Source organism: Anopheles maculipalpis, chromosome 2RL (assembly GCF_943734695.1).
Source record: "Anopheles maculipalpis chromosome 2RL, idAnoMacuDA_375_x, whole genome shotgun sequence".
NCBI classification, from domain to species: domain Eukaryota; kingdom Metazoa; phylum Arthropoda; class Insecta; order Diptera; family Culicidae; genus Anopheles; species Anopheles maculipalpis.
Window position 1 is genome coordinate 36066390 of NC_064871.1, and position 23326 is coordinate 36089715.

Sequence of the window (23326 nt, forward strand, 5' to 3'; positions counted from 1 at the left end):
AGTATACTTAGTGTACGCGTATGTGCGTGTATGTGTGCACGGTTACAGCGCGCGTCGTGCAAGCAGACAGATGAACCGACAGCAAAGCATCGTCTATTTAACAAGAATCTTGTGATTCTTCTCCTTCGAATGATGCTAGTGCTGACCTGCCGGTGTTCGTATGTGCTTGATGATACGGTGCGTAATTGTGCGGCTAGTGGCTAGTGACTGATGCCATGTTTCGCCGGGTGTTTGCTACCCCGTTGGTGGACTGGTAGGCCATACTAATCCACCCCTTGACGGACGCGTGAGTGTACGAGCTTTGCACAATTCCACCCAGATTGACAGACAATCAGTGTTCTGCCGATATTAACTCGCAGAAAGAAAGATCGCATACGGGGGCCTGAAAGCCGGCGGTGCTACGGACACAGACATAACGCGATGGGACGAATGCCTTGCTTTAGGCACACGTTCGCGAACCGGTGGATGACGATCGGAATAGTTTTGCTGTGCATGGTCATCGGTAGTGTGTGGGCCAATCCCGATGCCAAGCGGCTGTACGATGATCTGCTGAGCAATTACAATCGGCTGATAAGACCTGTCAGCAACAACACCGACACGGTACTGGTTAAGCTAGGATTACGACTGTCACAGCTGATCGATCTGGTAAGTAATTCACATCCGACGACTAATTCCTCAGTAATACTGGTGACATATCCAGTTGTCGACAGTTGGCACCTTTGCTTTGCGTTTGCAAATAACCTACTTTCTTCTACCGGAAGAATCTACAAGAGTGTTGAATGTGAAACAAAATAAATCAATCGTTTAAACATAACGAACATTATCATTGCTACTGTTAAGCGCTCAACGACTTACTAACTTATAATAACACTAAGGATTTTTATTGCAATTCTCTTCTGCAGTAATTATTGCTTAACAAAAAATAATTTTTTTTTTATCAAATTAAGCACTATTAATTAATTCAACGATGTGTTGATTCATTTCATCAATTCATTGATTGTTAGATATCCTTTTATGGGCTTTAACATCCACGAGTTGAATATTGGAAGGAATGAAACCTTGTCAACGAAACAATCTAATATTCACAGCGAATCGTCTTTGCCACGATTTAATAGGTGGATGGTATGATGGCAGAAAGATGCTTGAAAGCTGATATGAAACATTATTATGATTCATTCTCTTAGGAGATTTAATTTGAATCTTTTCCTCTAATTTGCTTCACGGTTTTATAAAGCCTGGTTGTAATGAGATCTGCACATCAACAAAAACTTGTATACAGTAGAATGATGTGATCAGTTTAAATCACTCTGATGATCTTTTTCGTTCGACTCCTTTTTCGATTAATTATGGCATTACAATTTTAATCTTCTTTGACTTAATTGTACCTGTAGCTTAATTATAAGTCTCGTGTAGGCCGGATTCATTTGAATGAGATTTCATTCACGAGACCTGACGTGTGAATTCCGAGTCTGCTAGTGCTCTGGCCGTCAGAACACCCCAACTAGAGTGTCAAAACTTAGTAAAACACGCTAATAGTATTTGGTAGTTTCTTCTTCTTGGCTTAACACCCTAAAAGGTGACGCCGGCCACAAGACGGCTTACTAGACTTACTGATACCAAGCACTTGGAAAGTTATTCCTCACTATGAGAGGACACGCCACCGTTACACCATCGGGCCACACTTATGTTAGTTATTTTTTTTTTTAATATTAAAATATCTATCAGAGCATATCATTATAATTATAAGAATAAACTCCACCTTTCTTCATTTCCAGCTATCAGTAATTTCACCCCAATTTTTAACTCATACTTCTGCTCATTTTCTACTTCTTCTCAGCAGTAAAAAAAAATTTCCAATTTTGCGAAAAACTACTATTCGTAAGGTTTCTTTTTTTGTGATTTTTGGAGCCCCCTTAAATCTACACCAAATTTGCTTAAATCACCATCAACATGCACACATTATACATGCAAATTCGATGCATGACCACCAAAGCTAAGCAGTATGTGCGGATGTGTACTTGTGTCTTGGGCTAGAAGAAACACACAGAACACAGTCGCCGTTCATCATCATCCGATGCAGCATCCTTAGCCGACCACCATTCGGAAATGAAACTGATTCTCTGATTTGCATCATTCGGGTGGTATATGGAAGCGCGAGTGCGATTTATCTGTTTCCTTTTTTCTCCCCTCCGGCATTTCGGTGCATCTTACTTGTTTCCAAGGCATGTGCAAAACACGTGACACACGAACGGAGGTAGATCTCCATTGAGGGAGAAAATCTCAAATTTAATTTAAATCAACCATCCTCCAGCATCGCTTATCCCTGCGACGAGTGTCTCGAGCACGGTTTTTAACTAAAGATAATATCACCCCGCTCATTCTATCCGGAGTGTCCCAAGTGATCTCTACCGGTTGCTTGTGATGGGCTCACGATTGCATCGGGTGCTGCATTTGGCTTATGCTGATCTGAACACCAGTCTGTTCAGAGGTTGTTGCAGAGCATGCTCGTACCGTACCTACATGCTCGATCCTTCTACTACTACTACTACTACTACTACTACTGTTTTTAGCAGCATCCAGCTCAGTCTTTCACCGCCACAGATTTGTGGAACCTTCAGCTGTATGAAGGCTGCCGAAGGCGTGGGGAACTTTGCTGCAGAACCGCTGATGCATAAGTAAATTCTTGTTGCCCGATTACCACACCGCACCGCGCTTTTCCGCACTACGGTGCACCTCGTCCTCCATCACAGCCAGCAACGGCTTTGAAAATCACCGCCCCATTATGCATGCATACACTCGAACGAGCGAGTAAGCAATAGTGTGGGTACATGGATCATGGTACACGGTTGGAAATAACGAGCAGTGAAAATAACTGCATCTACGGACAGCGAGACTTTTCTAATGCTAAAGTGCTTTATGCAGCAGGGGGAAACCCGTGATGGGATAAACAGATATGCCGGGAAATGAAATTCTACCTACCTCGCGCCAGGCAGAACCGCTAGAAGGCGCTAGAAAAATGGATGGATCTGGTAATCTGAGCGGTGCATCACTTCACTCCACCGTGCACCGTGGATCGCTCCGAGGCTGCGCTATCTTTTACAATCAAATTGAGGAAATATAATTTCAAACCGTCACTACTAGATAGCCATTGCCATTCCGGCACCAGTGCGCCATTGCACAGTGTGCTTGTACGATGTTGTATTTTCTTTTCTTGGAATTGCTTTTTCAAAGCGGATAAAATTTACTGTCTTTCATGGTAGCGGAAATGGTGTGGTTCACGGGAACACGAGCAGCATCCGTGTGTCCGGTGTCAGTGCACCACAAAACCAAGGAAGCATCGTGGTCAAACGATGGGACAAAGTGGATCAATTGCAGTAGCGTTGACGTTTATTTCATTGCAGACGAGCATAATCGATCCATCTCGCAGCCACAACGAAACACACGAAGCACGAGGTTAATCTTTTGCACTTGTTCTATCTGATCGAAACATCAAACCATATTTGTTCCAATTCTTTTACTGTGCGCAATCATCATGAGCAATTCTATTTTACTGTAATAAAATTCCTTCGCTTCTTTTCTTCTTTTTCTTTGCAGAACTTGAAGGATCAAATCCTGACAACTAACATTTGGCTCGAGCATGTAAGTATCGGCATGTACCAATCAAGTCATGTATCAGAAAAAAGTAGTTTTCTTTTCTTTTACTGATTGTCTGATGTTGGCTTATTTCAAAAGTTTTGATTTTGCTTAAACTTTTATATATTTTTAAATAAAAAATGACAATATCGGTAGCATTGAAGGTCAAGAAATAAACTGGATTTGGGAAGCTTTCTGGTCTAGAATTTTGAAGTCTTAATAATATCCTCAGCAACATTTTGATACATTTCATAACGACAAGTCTTAGAAGTGGCGACTTGAAGTTAAATTACATCTTTATATTAACTAGACAAAGATTAACGCTTTGTCCCCAAATCCAGTCACATCCAGCGAGTCCAGACCTTTCCCGCCTTCGTATAGGTCATACCCGCCTTACAAACTCCTACCTCCTAGAGAAATCTAGTCCTCCACTCTACAGCTTCTGTGGTGTTGAAATCACTGACCGCCACATCCTCACCGATTGCCATGGATACACGACACACCTGCCAACTAGACACCGATTACACGACAATTCTTTCACCCTGCAATCCTTCATCAGAACCACCTTATTAGATTTTTACAGATCAGTCATTTATGTAGATAAATTTAAGCAATAGTTTTAAATTATCCATTATCATATGCATTAATCGCAATAGTGTTCCATATTATTTAAGCCACACCTACAGTAGTTTTTATTAGATTATACCACTTATTCATACAGAAGAGGCGAATGTAGTCTCTAGGACTCAAAGCCCCTGTAAATAAACGAGAAAAACAAAACGCTTTTTTGTCATTTTATCTGTCAAACCAGCAGTATCAGTCTCCAAAGCTAGGAATCAATTGTTAAGAAGTTCAAAATTTTATATTTATAATGGGACCATCCAACAAAATCTTGCTACATAGTATAAACATACTAAAATAAATACTAAAATACTAACAAAAATTTGAAAAATAGTACTAAACGGACCTCAAAGAAAAGTAACACACCACGGTAAAATATTCAATCGTTTTAAACACACCGACCAACCATATCTTCACATACTATTACCGCTAACTTAAAGAACGCACCCTTGCTAACCCCGATTTGCTCTGTTGTTACATTAGCTTGAGCTCAACCATACTCCTTGCGGGCGCACGAACCACTTCAACGGTTTATTCGAAAAAAAGGGTGCCTGGGCACGGTTTTGGAGACCCGTTGACCAGTGCCTTTCTGCCCGTAATCACGTTCATTAAACAAATTAAAAAGGCCTGTCCAAACAACCGTTCGTACCGAACCTTTGCACACATTCGAAGGTTTTATAGACGGAGTGTTTCTTTCGCTGACACCGTCCATTCGTATGCATACGGCAAAGGGCTCTCTTTATCATCCTTGCTGCACGATTTGTGAAGCTTTCAGAACACTAAGGGACACCTATTAATGTTCGGACCGGCGATCCAAACCGACGAGGGGGAGAAAAAAGCACCACTCACCGGTGTACGGTGGGTAAAACATAGCCGACAGATTACGCCCGGGAAGTGGCTACGGTACGATAACGTGCATAAAGCGAGCAAGCAAGAGCCGCGTTACGCACAGAACACATTTCTGTAAAATTCGCACGGTGACAGAAAAGACATGGGTACGAAATTTTACCCGTACGTACGAGTTTTTTTTTTTGCGATTGTTCATGCGCTTTTTGTGTGTAGCTGATCAAAATGCTCTCCGTGTGTCAGAACCATGCTGACATCCATTAACCAAACAGCGAGTGGAAGGTTTGCTAGGTTGTCCGGGAAGGTTGTCCAAACCTTCGAGTAGAGCAAAAAATAGCCCTGCGAATGAAATGTTCGCACCAGTTCTGGTTCATCTACTATCATCATACTCACACACACCAAAAAGGTACACATTTTCCAGATATAGACATGACAAGTAAGCCAGATCACTACCGGTTGATCGTTTCAGTTGCATCCGCCGTTGTCTGTTGCTAGTGATTCATCTGTTGCAGGTGTTACAATAACACTCGATTCCGACACATACTACTGCTTCCCTTGAGCACCTACTAAAAAATACATCTAACAAACACCAAAACCACTTACAACACGCTATGCAGTGTGTTCTTTCGTACGATGAAACTAGTGCAAGAAAAAAATGTTAAGGTTGCATTCTAGCGTGCAAACTAAACTAATTTACAATTATCAATCTTTTCTTAAGTTTCTGTTGTTTAGTTTGTTATTTATAATCGTCTTGTTTTATGCGTGAAGTTTTGTTTTCCTTTAATAACACTATCGACAGAGTCTAATCATACTCAAATATTCAAGAAGCATTAGTTGGAGCAATCCAAAATATACTTTTAATACGTGAGACCTCTAATTTATCGTTTATTGTTTTATATGTATTCATGATTATCTAGGAATGGCAAGATCACAAATTCAAGTGGGATCCTGCTGAGTACGGTGGCGTCACCGAGCTGTACGTGCCTTCCGAACACATCTGGCTGCCGGATATTGTGCTTTACAACAAGTAAGTACCGTTGAAAGTTTATCAAATAATGTAAATTATTTTTTTTCACATTTGGCCCTGTTCTCTAATAATTAAGACGATCAAGATTAAGTACGAATACTAACATTTCGACCACAAGACTAACTGAAATGTTGCATTGGAATAACTTGAGGGTCTAAGTAGAAGCGGCGTTGTTATTAATATTTTTGAAATGATAACTATCAAATTCACATTCGCATGCCCGGGATACAGGTAAAGGAGGTTTTTTGCCGTTTGCCCAGATATTTTTGTTCTTATCCATTTTTATGACACGTTTTCATATACTTTTGGTTTCTTCTACCGAACTTTGAAATAGTTTTGGTATGCTAGGACATATAAAAGTCTATGAGCACTCTGAGGAACTCTGTAAAACTGTAAATGTAACTTTTTTTTTTTGAATATGCAAAACAGAGTGTAAAAATAAATTAATTTCCGTATTTTTCATACTAGAGATGCATTGTTCATGATGAATAAATAAAATAAAATATAGTTGAAACATTATTTTTAGAATGATTTTAATATGACAACGATCCTTTGTTTAGTTCCAAGGAGCGCGGCCCAATCAGTGTTTAAAACCGAATCCATGAACAATCATTTTCATCGAATCGAATCGAAAAAATGGTGGTAAAATTTTATTTTTTATGTGATGTATTTTTAGTAAAACCATGTGAAAATTAATTGATATCTTGGTGAATTTTTATGTTCAAACATGTTATTTTTACAACTTAACAAAGTTCCTCAGAGTGCATTAGCTTTGAAACGAGAAATTCACTCTAAGTTCTAGTATACTAAAACGAAATAAAAAATCAGTAGAAGAAACTAAAATAATATGGAAATGTGGCAAAAAATTGTGGGACAGGAACGAAAATATATGAACACACATAAAAAAACTCGAGACCAAATCAAACATATTTGGCCGCACGACGAAAAACCATAGGAAATTGTCAAAAATTGCTGGAATACCCTATAATGCAAAAACACAGGGAGGAAGTTCCCCGGTCATCTTCTTTATAAAAACCGTCAACACTTTTCTGGTCCGAACGGCATTCCTACCTTTCGGATTTTTTTCAAATTTTTAACAAGTATAGTTGTTAAAAATTTTCACTTCTTCACACCTATCCTCTGTAAACTCTTTCGCCTATCTTTCTGTTCATCTTCATTTCCCTCCATTTGGAAAACGTGGAGGCTAACACCAATGGAGCTCCAAAACCGTTGTTTCTAACTACCGTGGCATTGCCAAGCTTTGTGTTACTGCCATGGTCTTCGAAGCTTTAACGTCAAACATACTCATGCCACAACAACATAGTTACACCGAACTTCAAAGCGACATTTGACCGTTTATCGCACGACATTCTCCTAAGAAAATTGAAAAAAAAAACTTGAACTATCGGACGACATTCTCTCGTGGCCTTATTCTTAGTTATCAAACCGTGTCTATCAAGTCAAACTTGACAATACTTTTTCGTCATGCTTTATGTCTCACTCTGGCGTAACCCAAGGAAGTGTGTTGAGTCCTTGTCTATTTATTTAGTTTATTAACGATTTACGCAGGGTCCTACCTCAAGATTAGTTTCTTTGCTATGCCTACGATGTTAAATTGTTCTCCCGTATATCCTCTTACTCCTATCTGTCTCGAAATGCGTAGCGATTAGTTTCAGTACATTCCGCGGACCGATTTTGCACGATTACAATGTAGCCGATTTAGCATTGACCCGTGTCCAGCTTGTAAATGATCTGGGTGTCTGGTTGGACAGTAAACTTACATTCGCTGATCACTTGAATATAATCATACCAAAAACATACAAATGTCTAGATTTGATTCGGCGCCTAGCATTTGAATTCTCTGATCCGGGTTGCTTAAAAGCACTTTACTGTTCAATGGTTAAGATCGATCCTAGAATATGCGTCCATCATTTGGATCCCAACGACTGCTTCGGATATCGCTCGAATTGAACGCATCCAAAAGGCATTCACCCGTTTTGCGATCTGCAAATGCCTACGAATATCATATGATGCCAACTACTAGGTCTGGTAACTCTTGATTGCTTCTCTATTCCTTAATAATTGTGATTGTTCCAATTGTGTTGATAATAAGACGCAAGCCATCATACTTAAAATAATTAAAATACATGAACATTTTCTGACAATACGGCATAGTGCCGTCATACTAAAATAAATAATAAATAAATATGTATTATTAAATTTACTATCACGTAACTTCGCACCTTCTTTCAGTATTTCTCACAACCAAGTTTATCTCAATCTCAGTTTATCAATCTGATGAGCAAATTCGTATTTCTAGTATAAAGTATTCAAGAAACGATTACACTGAAGGCTTTGAGAATGATTTAGGAAATAATGTACAATCATTTACATTTCTACATCATTATTTTGCAAGGATATTCCAATAGTAACTTATAACAGAACCTCGTATGAATGTTTGTTAGAATGTTTAAATTTCTATGCCAAACGTTAACAGAAAACACAGCCACCAAGCTATGAATTGCTGGTTGTTCTACATATTTTCGACAGGATTTAAATGTGACTAATTTGTCGTACAACAAAGACATACCGAAAAAAGTTGCATTATCGTGCCATCTTCTTACTATGAATATTACAAAATGCTCTTTTTATTCTACATTTTTCTCGCCCCTCCCTTCTGCCTTCACGTGTTGCCCGTAGTCTTCAGAAAACGACCAAAATGACGTAGGCGTATGCTAATAACGCACTGTCATGCCGAACCCAACATGTTGCGCCTGCTGTAATGTGGCCGCTGCTGTCGTTCCAAATAACTGCTACCCCTGTATGATGCCTGAGTGTTCATCTGTGGTAAACATTCATCAAGCAGCGAATAATGATACGAAACGAGCCTTGCTAAGGGGGGCGGCACACCTAAATCGCCCATGTAGTCACATTTAATGATGCTCATCTATTGGGCCAGTTTGGCCAAATTGCTTTGCATTATTTTGTTCAAATCATGACAAAGTCCAGTCCAGTGGGTTCATGAAAAAGAATTGACTTACGATGGCCATTTGAAACATGTTACCTAATGAGGCCCATGTCGGTCGGGTTTCCAGGCTGGTACCCATTAGAAGTAATGGATTGCATTATCTGATTAAGAGGACACAGTTTTTGCTGGACATTGCTGCGAAATGATGCACCTTTTTGTTGAATTGTTATCTATTTTTTTTCTAATAAACGTCGTCCTCAAATATCCGTCGTCCTCAAGTACCGAAAAGTTTATCTAGTTAACAAATTAACCCAATTTAAGTCACCTTTAATCAGCGCACGCTCCTGTAAATTGTGATAAAATTCTGATTTAGATTCGTGGAACATATGTAATCATTTGATTGCTGATGCGTTTGCATAAAAGTTTGTACTTATTAAGCACAAAGTTTTTACGTCATTTTGATCATCCTGATTGGACCCGGTAGCAAGCATTCGACCCCGAGACCTTATGTAAATGAGCGGTCCTAAATTCAATTATGGTCCCAAAACCAAACCATCGCAACAAGAAGCGAGAAGTGTTTAATGTGGAGTAAATGTTTACAGCAAACGTTGTCCTTCGGTTTGTCGTTCGATGGAAGCTAATGGAAAGCACACGCCTTCCCGCACACTCAAAAGCACACAAACATACACGAGCAATCCGCTCAGCTTGATGGCTGTTGCCTTGCATAAACGAAACGCGTAGTGAAATAAATTTGACAGTCAAAGTCAAAACTAAATAAAACAGTCAACTTTTTGCGTAATAAATCAACTGCGCCCGAAAGTCAACAAGGCACAACGCCCTCACCAGTTTCCCAATGAACTTGTCAGTTTGATCTGTGTATGCGAAAGCGTGTGTGTTTTCCTGTTTTTCTTTTTTTTTACTTTCAACTTTTATGCGACTGCTGCACGAACTTTTCAGCAGGTTTACGTGTGTTTTTTTTTTTTTTGCATTATTCCAGCTCTCATCTGAAATTTGCTGTATGCTAGGATAACATTCAATTGCAAAATAACCAAGTGAGAGTTTTCGCTTTTCTATGCAAAGGGGAAAAAAGCATCCCCTCTCTTTAGTAGTTTTACTACGTTTGCATGTTTGCATATAATTATCGTTTTCTTCAGTCCGACTACGTTGCTCTCATTAGCACAATTTCATTGAAAATCTTAACCTGCCCCAGAGAACATATCATTGAATTGCTCCAGGATGAAATGAATGCAGTATGAAAAACGAAACAAACAAAAATAAAACAGAGAAACCTAATACCTTGCACATTTCTGAATAAAAACATTAATAATTTACACCGGACAAACAAAAGCATCCTGCATCTACATTAGCCTGGCCCGTTTGTGATAAGCCACGCAAAATAAGGCTAGTGAATGTTCGGGTGAGCGACAGCGATCGTAAAAATTCTAATGTACAGTCTTCATACCGAAGTTATGATGTGCTAATATGAGTCCACACGGCCTCTGAGAGCTTTCGGCGCGAGGGAAGTTAATTAAAATACACAACTTCGTCGTAAGCGACAGTGAAAAGTTCCTTTGTGCTGCTTTGGTCCGTTTTATTTATTTGCATTTCCTTACCGTGCGGGCGAGAGTGAGAGCAAAAGTGGTGGTACTGCCTTATCTAGATCATACCTTTACCCTCGGTAAATTATAATTAACACTTTGCCGTTTGACCTGTCGCTGTGAAAATAGCGGCTTTTAGGATCTACACATTATTGTCTTACTTTCTAAAGGAATGCATAAACTTGATCTGCGTTGATTTGAACGATAAGTAACTTTACAAGAGAGTTACAAAAGTTCTACAATCTCACATTGGTGTAGATATGAACGTTTATAAATATTGAGAGCTTATGATTCATTTCATTTTGTAGCCTTGTAGTACTGTCATAAGTCCTATTTATCATGCTCTAAAGATTGACAGAAGAGTTCTCAAAATGGAAACATTAATACTTTTTCTTGGCTTAAGGTTCTTCTAGTAGGTTACGCCGGTCATCGAAATGACTTACAAGACTTGCCGATACCACCAAGTTGGGTAGTCAGTCCTCTCTGAGAGGAAAAGGTCCGGATGAGATTTGAACCTCGGTACTGCCTTATAAAGAGCGGCACCGTTGTCCTCTAAACCACCAAGAAGCCTCCAAGATATTGATACTATAGTTGCCAAATTGGCTATCCGTTAGATAGCACAGAAAGCGTGTAACTTACTTAAAGTTTCAACTGCAATCTCTGCGTTACAATTGACAAATATCCTTCCATCAACTCATGGCTATGGCTATGGAGCTATGGAAAAGTTTTCGAATTAATTTTTTCGATTCTACTGTTGTTAATTTAGCAATGGATTTTAAAAGGGCGTTTTTCAAGATATTTTCTCTTGCCATTACAAGTCAGTTGTAAAAGATTATTTGTAGCATTTTTATCCAAAAGTCCTTACAGAAACAAGTGAGAAAAAAATATGAAAAATTAAGAAAAATATGTTTGATAATGGCAATAGTTTGTTACCATTATACTAAGGAGTAAAACAATAAACCAAGTTCATAATTTCAAAATTCATAATTTGGTTTATTGACCGACGAACTACAAGGCCCACTCGATGTATGTTGACAGCAAATAAAATTACTGCTCTGACAGTGACGCAGGACATTCATATTGTTCAAAAATACTAAGTTGAACTTGACCGTTTCGACCGCATCACAAACATCAGGAGAACGTATCGGAAGATCCGAAAGCTGTCCGTCGATCGTCCACAGAGAGCTTGAACTTGAACTAATAAACTTGAACGCATCGGGCAACAGGTTTTTTCTGTTTTTGTAATTTTTCCGTCATCAGTCTTAAATTTAATTACCTGATAAAGTGATAAAGGGTTAGGTTTATCAAAAGCATTGTAATTACGATTATTCACAGCATAATAAAAACAACGATAAGGACACATATTTTTTCCTCGACTAGCGGGATAGTACTTACGACCACGCAAGCTGCATCGTAGGAAACCGTCTGGAAGGCGCTGGATAAGAACACATCTTTTAAGTTGCATTTATCATTGACGTTGAAATCAATCCCAGTATTGTTTCAACGTTATATTCTATCCAAGAAGAGGATAGAGAATAACAACATACGGCTCAACGGATCCAATGAGGCTGTAATATTACGTGTTTTTGGGAGATGAACAACAACACTTTTCATACTGTTGGTTGTTCTGATGTAACTTTAATTAAATATGTACTCAAATTTCATAATTAATCACGCATAAAATACACCTTCACACAGAGATCGTAACAGCTACTCAACGAAAACAAAAGCTTGACAAAAGTTTAACTCGAAGTCATAATGCTGATTTAATGGATTTGTGATCGGCGAAGGTTTGTTTGACAATTTGTCTTCAGAGGATCGTCATCTTCATCGTCATCGTCATACAGTTCTTTTTTATTTTAAAAAGAATTTAGGTCATTTAGAACATATTCACCTCTTACCAATACAATCTGACTGCAGTTAAATTTCTCTCCCGCAATAACAGCAAATTTGATATGAATGCACGTTATTTCAGGAAAATTTAGGTAAAATTTTATTCTTCTGAACCAATAGACCATGAACGCAACTGGAATCCACCAATTATTGAACCTTTTCTTAGCATACTTTTTTATGCACAATTTATAAATTTTTACTTAACGATCTTGAATCAAATCCTTCTGGATACACCAGAGATGAAAACAAGAATAAATCTCGAAAGAGTAGAGACCACAAAATCTGCTACTAATTATCAGGTGATGGAAAAACTAAACAGTTCTTTGACTCTGGCGATAAGGGATCAGTAAGACGCTGACCGGAAACTTCAAGAAGGAGGGATTTATGAAGTGTAATAATTAAACAACAAATTTCAAATGAATAAAATAGACATTATTAGCACATCTATCAGTAAATTAATTCTCATAACGTGTAATTTATGTGACACAAAGCAACAACACTAAGCATACGTACAAGAGGCGTGGTTGCAAGAAGTTCACAACTGATTAGCGCCAACAAGTCCTTATAGCAGCCGGAATCTATCACAAACTACCAGCCAGCGTGTTGCTAAGCACGACAACTTTAACAAGTTTAACTAACCGAGACGGAAGAAGCGGAGCACAAGGGACCTTGTTGTCCGGGGCAGCTTGATGGTTTGTCGTTGGCTTGTTAGGTTGCATATATTGGTCTACCATTTGCTGTCGTTTGCTGCTGCAAACTCCAAGCATTCAGTTTCCCCTCAAATGGGAGAGGTCCCTTTGGATCATCGAACCGTGAGCAATGTGGTCGTCCGCTGTCCGCCCCACCAAACTAACAAATCCAGAACCATACACACATACACACACTCTCACATAAACACCTACCCTCTGTATCCACGGGCTGGTGACTCGCACTGCAAGCATTAAGTTAATTGCGGGAAAAAGTTTAAATTAGTTTCGAAAACTGTTCAGCTAGCTCCGTGCGCATCGGTGCCTTCGCCCAAGGCGCACACTGGTTTTCTTTCGTGCATTGTGGGTTCTGTTCTGGACGGTGGAACACTACCATACACACGCGCACACATCTTCTAGCGCAGCACATACGCTTACGGTTGATTTATTTTGGCGATATGCTCTCGAAGCATTAGTTTCGTGTAGGAGTTTACCAAAACCGAACCAGTACCATTACACAGCTCGAGCTTTACATCACCAAAATCCCCGCCGTTCGATGGTGGTACAGAGGATGGAATGGTCGGTGGTATTCTGGCACGAAAAGTGTCAATTAAACGATGGTAACTTAATTCACTTCAAACGCACCAGCTTTTATAGGGTTCGAAAAGAAAGTCCCAAGTAACGGGCCGTCCCTCCCTTCCGGGGCGAAAGTTTTTGCCCGAACAGCGAACCACAAATACTGCCTGTCACTTACATTATGTTAGACACCTAGCGTGGCATCAGTCGCTATTTATTTGACAAACTTCACCACCTTCCGATGGTGTATTGTATTGACCCGGCGTGCAGTGAGCCGATTCGGGTCGTGGAAGGGAAAATTAATTTATTTGCTAATGTATGCTAATGGGAATATTACTGTGGTCGGAGGCGGGTGTGTGAGCGACGTATTCATCATGGGTGCTAAATGATGAGTTTTGTTTTACATTTCGTTTTCACCTACACTGGGCAAGCATTTTAAGCCGCATTGACACGGTTCATGGGACATGACACAAAACCCATCAAATATAGGCAGTTGTGTCAATTATTGCAATGGTAATTAGGTGATTAATTTACAACATTTCTCTTTAGTTCATGTTGGTTTATTTTTATAGTCAGTGGTCGAGGACAATATGGTGATGAAAAGGTAATTTTGTACGCACGAAAAGTCAATGATAACAAAACGCAGTTCTAAGTCGGATGAAAAATATAAAATAACCTAATTCAAAGCGAATCATATTTTCTAACGTTATAAATCAGTATTGTAATATCTTCCAAACCATTCACAAACATTCGGCAGCCATGATTTGAGTCACAAAAATTAAAAGATATTATAAAAATATCATCCAAAAGCCGAAACACATTGCTAAAGGTGGTTATTTTAAATCTAAAAACTTTCGACCATAGCTGTCTGTCCAAAGTTCAGCAATAAAATGCCTTTTAGCTGGTTTTGTGTGTGTCTCTTTTGATGCAATGTGCTCGCTTTTCCATAGGGCATAAATGCAAGGCTTCTTTCTCTCATTCTCGGAATTCGTGTTGTCGCATTGTCAACAGATAAGAATGCTAATATTGCTTTCACTGATGTGCGTCCCCGAAACCAAACCGATTCTGTCAAAACAAAAGCTTCCATTGGAAAACTTATTCAATTATTTCACTTGGATCAATAGATAAATTTTCAATGTATAAAACAAACTTGTGGTGAATGGTAAATGAAAAACTATAGTTTGAAAGGAGTTTTCCAAACAAAGAAACGAGGAACCGTTGTGAGCATTTGATCGCCATATATTAAGCAGTTAATAGTTTAATATTAATATTTTGTATTTTCTGAATAGCCATTTTAAACAAATCACGATTCGTGCTTTGCTTCTGTGTTCTGTTTTATTTCTAGTAAATAACATTGCAGTTCACTTCTCACAGTATAGAGCGACCGAATATCAGATAAATTATAACAAAAAACATGTACAGTTTCCTTGTTTTTTGGCAAGTTTCTGTGCATTCAGCACATCGACATTGGCGAACCGTTCCTAAATCCAGGCCACTCGGAAGCAAACATATAATTTATCACTATCGATTATGTTCAATACAATACCGAAACCATTCCCATCCTGCTGCTTCCAACATCGCAACACACATACATCCCTCCCATCCTCTCTAGCACGCATGAACAGCTGCGTTGAAACTTTTCATGATCTTCATTTACAAATGGAATGAATACGGGAAGAGGCCCACAGACTCCTGTGGGCTCTGCCCACCGGGCACACAAGGATCAAACGCATCGAGCCAAAAGCAAACATCGTTTTGCTCGCAAATGCAAACACAACACATGAGTGCCTGTAAACGCATTGAACTATGACTCACTAACGTATGTTCCGGGCGACTGATTTTCCTGTAAGCTTTTTCCTTCCTTTTTTGTCGCTCGGTCGCCCACCCCACGGACAGGCCGCACGCTCTGCTGGCGTTACATAATTCAATCCTTCAAAGCGATAAAGTGTGTGCACAAAGATCGTGATTTATTTTGCATTCCACTTACCAGGTACCGGCATGGAACTTTTTTCTTTCCTCTGATGTGCGTATCGATTTATTGCCGATTGGAAAGCAAACAGATTTGCATTCTCGTACACAAACCCGTGCTTGAACATTAAAGCTCGCGTCACTTTCATTTGTCACATGCTCGGTGGAAATTGATATATTTTGTCACCGAATTAATTTATGTATAGAATGCTAATCAACTGTAATAAATATGCAAGCAATGCTGCAGTGACACGCGTCCCTTCGCTTCCTTCGTGGTCTGCCATTTAAAGTTTGCCATTAATCACAGTGCAAAAATAAGTAAACAAATCGTTTCATTTAACACCTCCACACCGTATGAGTGAGCGGATGGCATGACACGCATTCGTCCGTTTAGTCGTTCAATAAACTAATTCGAACCGATACAAAACGGTAACGATGTTATTGAAATGAGCACGAACGAATTCGATTTTTGGCATCTATTTTCGACCTCTCATGAGCTAATAGGGATCCAAGTCAACATTCGTTTGATAATTTCTCATACTGCCTATGCCAAAAAATGAACGAAGAGTGTCCAACACGTTGTCCAGATCGAGAAACCTAATTGAATTTATCGATAGCTTCCAAATTTTCATTTTTTCTATTCCTCTAGGAGATTCTAGATGGCAAACTTACTCCAAACCTTCCAGCTTCAAACCTGATGACTGATGACGAGGAAGACTTATCTTTTCGACCACTTGTGTCTATGTGTCTGGTTCATACATCCAAACCATTCTAGTATAAACTTTGAATTAGTGAATTATGGTTTGCATCGCTAATAAATCCACCGAAAACCTGTCTATGTCCAGGACATTCGATAATGAACAACGATTGTCCATGAGGTTGGATATTGCCTCGCGCACCAAACTACTTTTGCTGCTATCTTCAACAAAGCTCAGTAAGCTATCTCCATACGTCTAGAAGCACACGTTTCCCCGTCATAAATACTGTAAATTTTCCAAGAATTAAACATCTCTGCCATACCAATAACCAATTACAGCATAAGTGGCTTCATAGAGGGTACAGTTTACACAGTTCTCGCATATTTACACAGCTTAAATTCAACATTCGAACGGATCGCTCTATGAGTATGAGAAATTATCAAACGAATGTTGACTTGGATCCCTATTAGCTCATGAGAGGTCGAAAATAGATGCCAAAAATCGAATTCGTTCGTGCTCATTTCTCGTGGAGTGCACACACTCAACCAATGGCAATTACATTATCCCACCAGCAGCAGCATCAACGAGTACAGCGACAAGCGAATGCCGTAATGGAAACGCAATCGAAATTCGGTACAAATTTTATTTTTGATGGTTTTATTTGCCACAATTACATTAATTGATCCCCCTTAGCTTGAGTTTACTTCATCACGGCAATATGAATATTTGGTTCGAGTAGATATGTCGCGGAAGAGGACACTTCGTGGTAAACTTTTTCAATTTCCTCATACAATCAGAAATTCACGATGTTTCAAGCAATTTTTTAAATGATCTCTCTATTACTAGAAAACTTCATAAATTAAAAATGTCTGCATACCGTTGGCACATTAAGTTTTGTCGACTTTTTTATTCACCACTCATTATAATGTATATGAGCATAGCAAAACGTTGGATTTCGTTGATCAGAGTATACAATAGCTCTCGAATTGCACTCAATTTTCACTTAAGAACTGTACATGATAAGCACGGCGATTTGCAGGTCCAAATTTTCAATTTCAGACCGGTATCTACACCCGGTGTGAACGAAATACAAGAAATAGCGCATCTATACGGTATGGCCCATAAAAATACTACGAAAGTGTTTAAAGTTATTTTTTAGGGTATAAAGGCGACATTTTCACTTCTGTCAGTTATGGTTCATATTGCCAAAACCACAAGAGTTTTAACTGTCAAGAAATGTAAAAAAATGTCCTTGAACTCATAAGCAATCAAAGACGATCGCGAAGAAAGTCGTGTTCAGTTTGATCAGCGCGGAAAAATCAGCAAAAAATAACGGAGGCTCTGGGGTGCTATGTGGCTACTGAATACCGCATGAAACGTATCCTCCTCGATGATCGAAATTCAAGGGTGGTTAAATCTGTGAAAGAAAAACTGTAACAAAACCCATTGCGATCCAATCGACAGTTGACAAAAGAGGCCAATATATCTCCAAAACTTCAGTGCAATGATTGGTCAAGTTTGACATAAATTCTAAGTCCAGGGCACGAGTAAAACACCACTTAATAATGGACAGAATCAAAGCTTTACAGCTAGAACGATCGGAGATTATGTTGAACATGCTCAAGTAGAAGCATCCGATCGTCGTGTTCTCTGATGAGAAAATTTTCACTATCAATGCTGTGTAAAATTCACGTACCAATAGGTTTATTTCGTCACAGAAGCTTGAAACACAATGACGACGAGTTCCAGAGTAGGTCAAGTTTAAGTTCACAACTAAACATCTAGTCGGAGTCATGGTTTTCGGAGCAGTTTCCTCTAATGGATTGAGCTATCCATTTGGGCATATTGAAGGAGAAGGCCTTTCCTTGGATCAAAAACAACTTCGATGAGCACCAGCTGGTCATTTTTCAATACGACAAAGCGCCGTGTCACACCTCAAAAAACCATTAAAAAATTGGTAGAAGAATAACGTGGCTTTCTAGTCAAAAGATGTTTGGCCCCGTAGCAGGCCAAATTTGAACTACCTCGATTACTTCGTATGGGCGAATGTTCAGGCAAAAACCTGTCTTAAATCTCAGTGTCGAAGCGCTGAAAGCTTCCATTACAAAAGTATGGATCAGGAGGTATGCTCCCGATACCGATCGCGCCTGAAGAGAGTGATAAAAGGCAGCGGTGGCCACATCAAATAATGTGAAGTATGAAAGTTGAATAAAAATATTCATAAACTACATTTTTGATGCTCTTCATTGATTCAACTGAAAGTGATCTTATAAAGTTGTGTATAGATTTTCGCATTTTTATGGATCATTTCTGGATTTCTTGCTCGTCCATACGAGTAAAACTGGACTTTGTAGTAGTATTTATAACACAAAAACGTCGATCTGTCAATTACTTTCTGAACAAAACCGTTTCCGCTACTGCCCTTTCTATGCTTCTTTCAGGACACTCTGTTTGTGTACGTGCTGCGGCAACATGAATCCACATTTTTATTAGAATTTCCCTCTCATTCACACATTTTTTGTCTTTTTATTTCTAATTTTCGTCACAGTGCTGATGGAGAGTACGTGGTAACAACGCTAACGAAAGCTATCCTTCACTATACCGGAAAAGTCATCTGGACACCGCCAGCTATTTTCAAATCATCATGCGAAATCGATGTACGCTACTTCCCGTTCGATCAGCAGACTTGCTTTATGAAATTTGGATCATGGACGTACGATGGCAACCAGGTAAGATATGAAATAAATACAACAAATTTAATTGTTCTTGTTAAAAACAAATTTAACCACAAGCGATTATTAAAATTACTAAGTTCCCGATACGCAGTTACAGACGATCTTCATTTGATTGCAATGAATAGTGTCATCTTTCAATAATTATTTTTCTAATCCCCTGAGGCATACTGCCACTGCCTGTCCCAGCCTATAATTTTTTTCTGTACTCGATGAAATTCGACTCGTCAATTGAGCAATAGTTTTTCTCCTGTCACGGTTGCACTCAAGTTATTAAGAGATGTGCTTGCTTTTATTTTACGCCATAGTTCGTTACGATGATTACAATTTAACTAAAGGCCACAGCGATATTGCAACGCGGAACGGAAAAAGCAAATCCATTGTGAGCTTTACTGAAAGCATCCATTTCCTAAATACGGCCTATCTGTTGCATAAACAATAGTAGCAAAACACCAATATCGGATGCTTTTGTTACACTGAACAAAGCGCGACACACAAATTTAAAAGAGTGTGAAACAAAGTTTGCTCCGTTTGCTGGTGAAGGTACGCCTGCCTGCCCAATTTTTACACAAGCAGCAGCAGCTGTCCTAATCCATAAACTTTGCCTCTTGATAGAACCCCTGCCAACCCTCCCAACGCCATTCCCATCCTTTCCTCTCCCAAGCAGCACACTTCTTATCGGAAATTATGAAAGCGATAAAAGTGATACCAAGAAAACATAAACAACAAAAAAACACAACAGACGATGATGAACTAGGTCGCTGTCAACGAGCCAATGAGTTTTGTCAGGGGAAAATTCGTCGTTCTTTTTGCTTCCTCTTACACTTCCTCTTCTGCTTCTGGGGACCTTGATGGATGGATGAAAGTTAGCACCACCATTTTTTTTCTGGAACCGGCACTTTTCCATTGCCCACTGGAGCGGGCCCTTTTTCCCCCACCTGCTTAATATTATTCGTCTTTCGCTTGTCCTTCTTGTACCGGGAAGCAGAAGGCAATGGTTTGAGGATTTTCTTTAAGCCCTTCGCCGGTACATAATTTGCCCTCCGGGCCAACGAGAGACCAGCGAAAGGTTGTACCGGTTTGGTCGATTTCCATCTCGCCCCGTACACACATTGCCATCGACCACCGATCGTTACCGCTCGGCCGTGTCCATTTGATGTTCTCTTCTTTGCCTTCCCGTGGAACTATTCTCCTTCCCGTTGGCCACCGAAGCGACGAGGAGACCAGAGACCGGAACACAGCCGTAGCGTACGATGGAAAATTAATAACGGCGCTAAAAGCAAAAATAAACTTCTTATTTTGTCAAACAATCATCGCACTGTAGCGAGGTGGAACGGAAAAGTTGATCTCTCGTTCGCCTGCCGCAAAAGGGAAGATTCGCGGGTAAGATGCTGCTCCACTGCGAGTTGCTTGTTGGCAGTTAATTTTCTACATCAGCCGACCGAACCAACAACATCAATACACGCCGAGGCACGTTTGGTGGATGGGTGGCAGTGGCAAGACAAATTTGCCCCGTCGAAAACGAGTTACCGAAGCTCGGTGAATGGCTGAATTGATTGGTGAAATGATTGCGATGAACGAGCAATCGATTTGTACCAACATAGCAGAGGGCCTTGTGGTTCTACAAAAAAAAAACGTCACCATAAACCACAGTTCGGGTGAGGGTTGGATGGCTGGTGGAAACCATTGAAAGTGGACGATTTCCAAGTTAAAAGCATAAGGGTGGCAGCATCGCTAACGTTCCCACCTCACCGACACATCCATCCGAATCGTCCGTGGGTGATGTGCGTAACGTAACGGGCGGCGGTTCGAGTCTTCGCGTAGAGGTTTTTGTGGCGTTGAAATGAAAATATTTGCCATTTCCCATTTCATCACCGTAACCGTTCAATTTTTCGCTGAACCGTCCACCGTTCAGTTCCCAACCGTGCCCGCTCTTAGCGGCTTCCTGTGCCAAGCGCCATCCTTACGCCTACTTTACGCTTGTGGCATTTCTGTGTATTTTGCTGTTGGCACCAAAACAACACGTCCAAACCGTTGGCTTTTCCCAGGGCTTGCTACATTCCTCCCGCTCCTATCGCGAAAGGTTAAAAGGCTTTTGACGTACACACAAACGGGTGACAAATGAGGGCATTGTGCAAGAACTGGTGCGCGTTGATTTGATTCGCGTGCTCAACTGTGCTACACAAACAAGCATAATTTGTTGTGTGTACATAGGAAGCGGTGAAGCAGTCCGTGCGCCGGTTCTGCTAGTTGAATGTGAATTGTGACTGTCAAGTTTGTTTTCCTTCAAAGCATATTCATATGGATTGCTGTTGTCAAAATATGTCGTCCGAAACAGCAAACGAAACGCCAGCACTGGGAGCTTTCCGGGGCGTTTCGATCGATTGAGCTTCGACTTTGTTTGACAACTGGTAGTATTATTGATAAAGCTTAATTTGAAAATAAAATAATTCTAGTGGCAACTGGTCGATAATTCATATTTTGAATGACTTTAAGAAAAATTGGTAACAAATGAAAGAAATTATTAAAATACATTAAGGAAAGGAATTAAAAATTAAGGAGATAACACGACATGGAAATGGAACGAACACAACCATAAATATTTATTTAGAACATTTGACAAGAAAATGCATTGAAAAAATCTTAGCACTCAGCTGTAGTTAACAGAGTGCTGACTTGGCGGTCGCCTAGGGCCCCGGACACTGCTTGGTATAAGGAGTCTTGTAGAAGGGTCCCCGCGTTAGCAGCGTTGCAGTAGTAGCTTCGTAACAAGGGCCTCGTAATGAGGCCCCATGGCAGGGTTAAGGAGCGTAAGGCGTGTAGCGTGTCAGGCCCTTGTTAGTTGCCTTCTCAAAAGGAAAAGAGACCTCCTCCTCCCCCCCCCCCCCCTCCCGCACACTTCGCCACTGGTACTCAGCAGAGTTTAAACACCACGCACAAAATGATAGACTCTAATTTGGTTAGCAGAATTCAAGGTTAAAATTTGATTAATAATCACTTAAAATTTTTGTAAAAAAAACCGTAGTTGATCAGCAAGTAAAAGAAAACTATCATGGCAAGAACAACGTTTTAAAACTCAAAGCCTCTATAAGTAGAAAAAAACCCTACGCTTTAAAACCTTTCACGGTACAAATATATTGCATTTTCCGCTGTATTTTACCACTGTATTTTCCAAACAAAAACTTCAACAACTTCAAAGATCTATCATCTACTGCAACAACTTATAACACCAGTTTCATTACCTTTGTACCCATCAGCCGGCCAATTACGAGTGGAACATTTGAGACAAAATTGAAAGAAATACCCTTTCAAGTGTGAACTTCAAAATTGACCAGTCACCTCAACAAAAAGCCATTGCATTCCGACTAAAAATAGAGCCTAAAAAATACAGTTGAGCACCTTTTTTTTTTTTTGTTTGCTTCCGTGCTGTTTGCTCAAAAAGCAAGGGACAGCTACAGGCAACAAAAGACAAGCAAAGACGTTAGTCATCACGATGGTTACACGGTGGCGAAGGAGACAAATTGATGAAAATATGATTTTTATACTTCTTCCACTTTTTATACCATTCCTCCCTCCCATCAATGCTCTCTCGGTGGCGTCCAGTGTAACCGTTCTGTACCCCAACACCAATGTTGGAACCTTATAAAAAAAGCCGAATCGTAAAACGATGCTAGACGATAAAAAACCATTGCCATCGTGAAGCCATGCGACGTTTGCAAAATGCTTTCCCGGCTTGATGTCTATTGGTGGAAAAACTTCTCCCTCTTCCAGCCCGGCAAGGGAAATGGGGAAGGTCCTCCAGCCGGTTGACGCCTTCGTGTTGTTTGTTTCGTTTTTCGTTCCTTTTACCACTTTCTTGCCAAGCTTAATTCAGACTTTTTGCCCTTTTTCTTTAAGCATCTTGAGGATACTTGTTTTATGTATTTTTTTTTTTACTTCTTTTTCCGCGCTTGTATCACTTATCCCGCGAAGGGAATAGCAATAAAATGGCAGCAGAACGGAGTGAAAATGTATATCATCGAATGCAGTGAACGGGAGAGCAACAACAAAAAAAACCGGCAACGCAAGTGTGTTCTCTCC

General features: G+C 39.9%; 1 protein-coding gene across 1 annotated transcript in view; it reads left to right on the plus strand.

Moving 5' to 3' along the window:
- Positions 1 to 394: 394 nt before the first annotated feature.
- LOC126557565 (acetylcholine receptor subunit alpha-like 2) overlaps positions 395 to 23326 on the plus strand; it is a 42476-nt gene continuing 19544 nt past the window's right edge. The window contains exons 1-4 of the mRNA XM_050213375.1: positions 395 to 645; positions 3595 to 3639; positions 6018 to 6127; positions 19063 to 19243. Coding sequence (XP_050069332.1) covers positions 421 to 645; positions 3595 to 3639; positions 6018 to 6127; positions 19063 to 19243 — 561 coding nt within the window. The 5' untranslated portion in view covers positions 395 to 420. The remainder of the gene's footprint in view (positions 646 to 3594; positions 3640 to 6017; positions 6128 to 19062; positions 19244 to 23326) is intronic.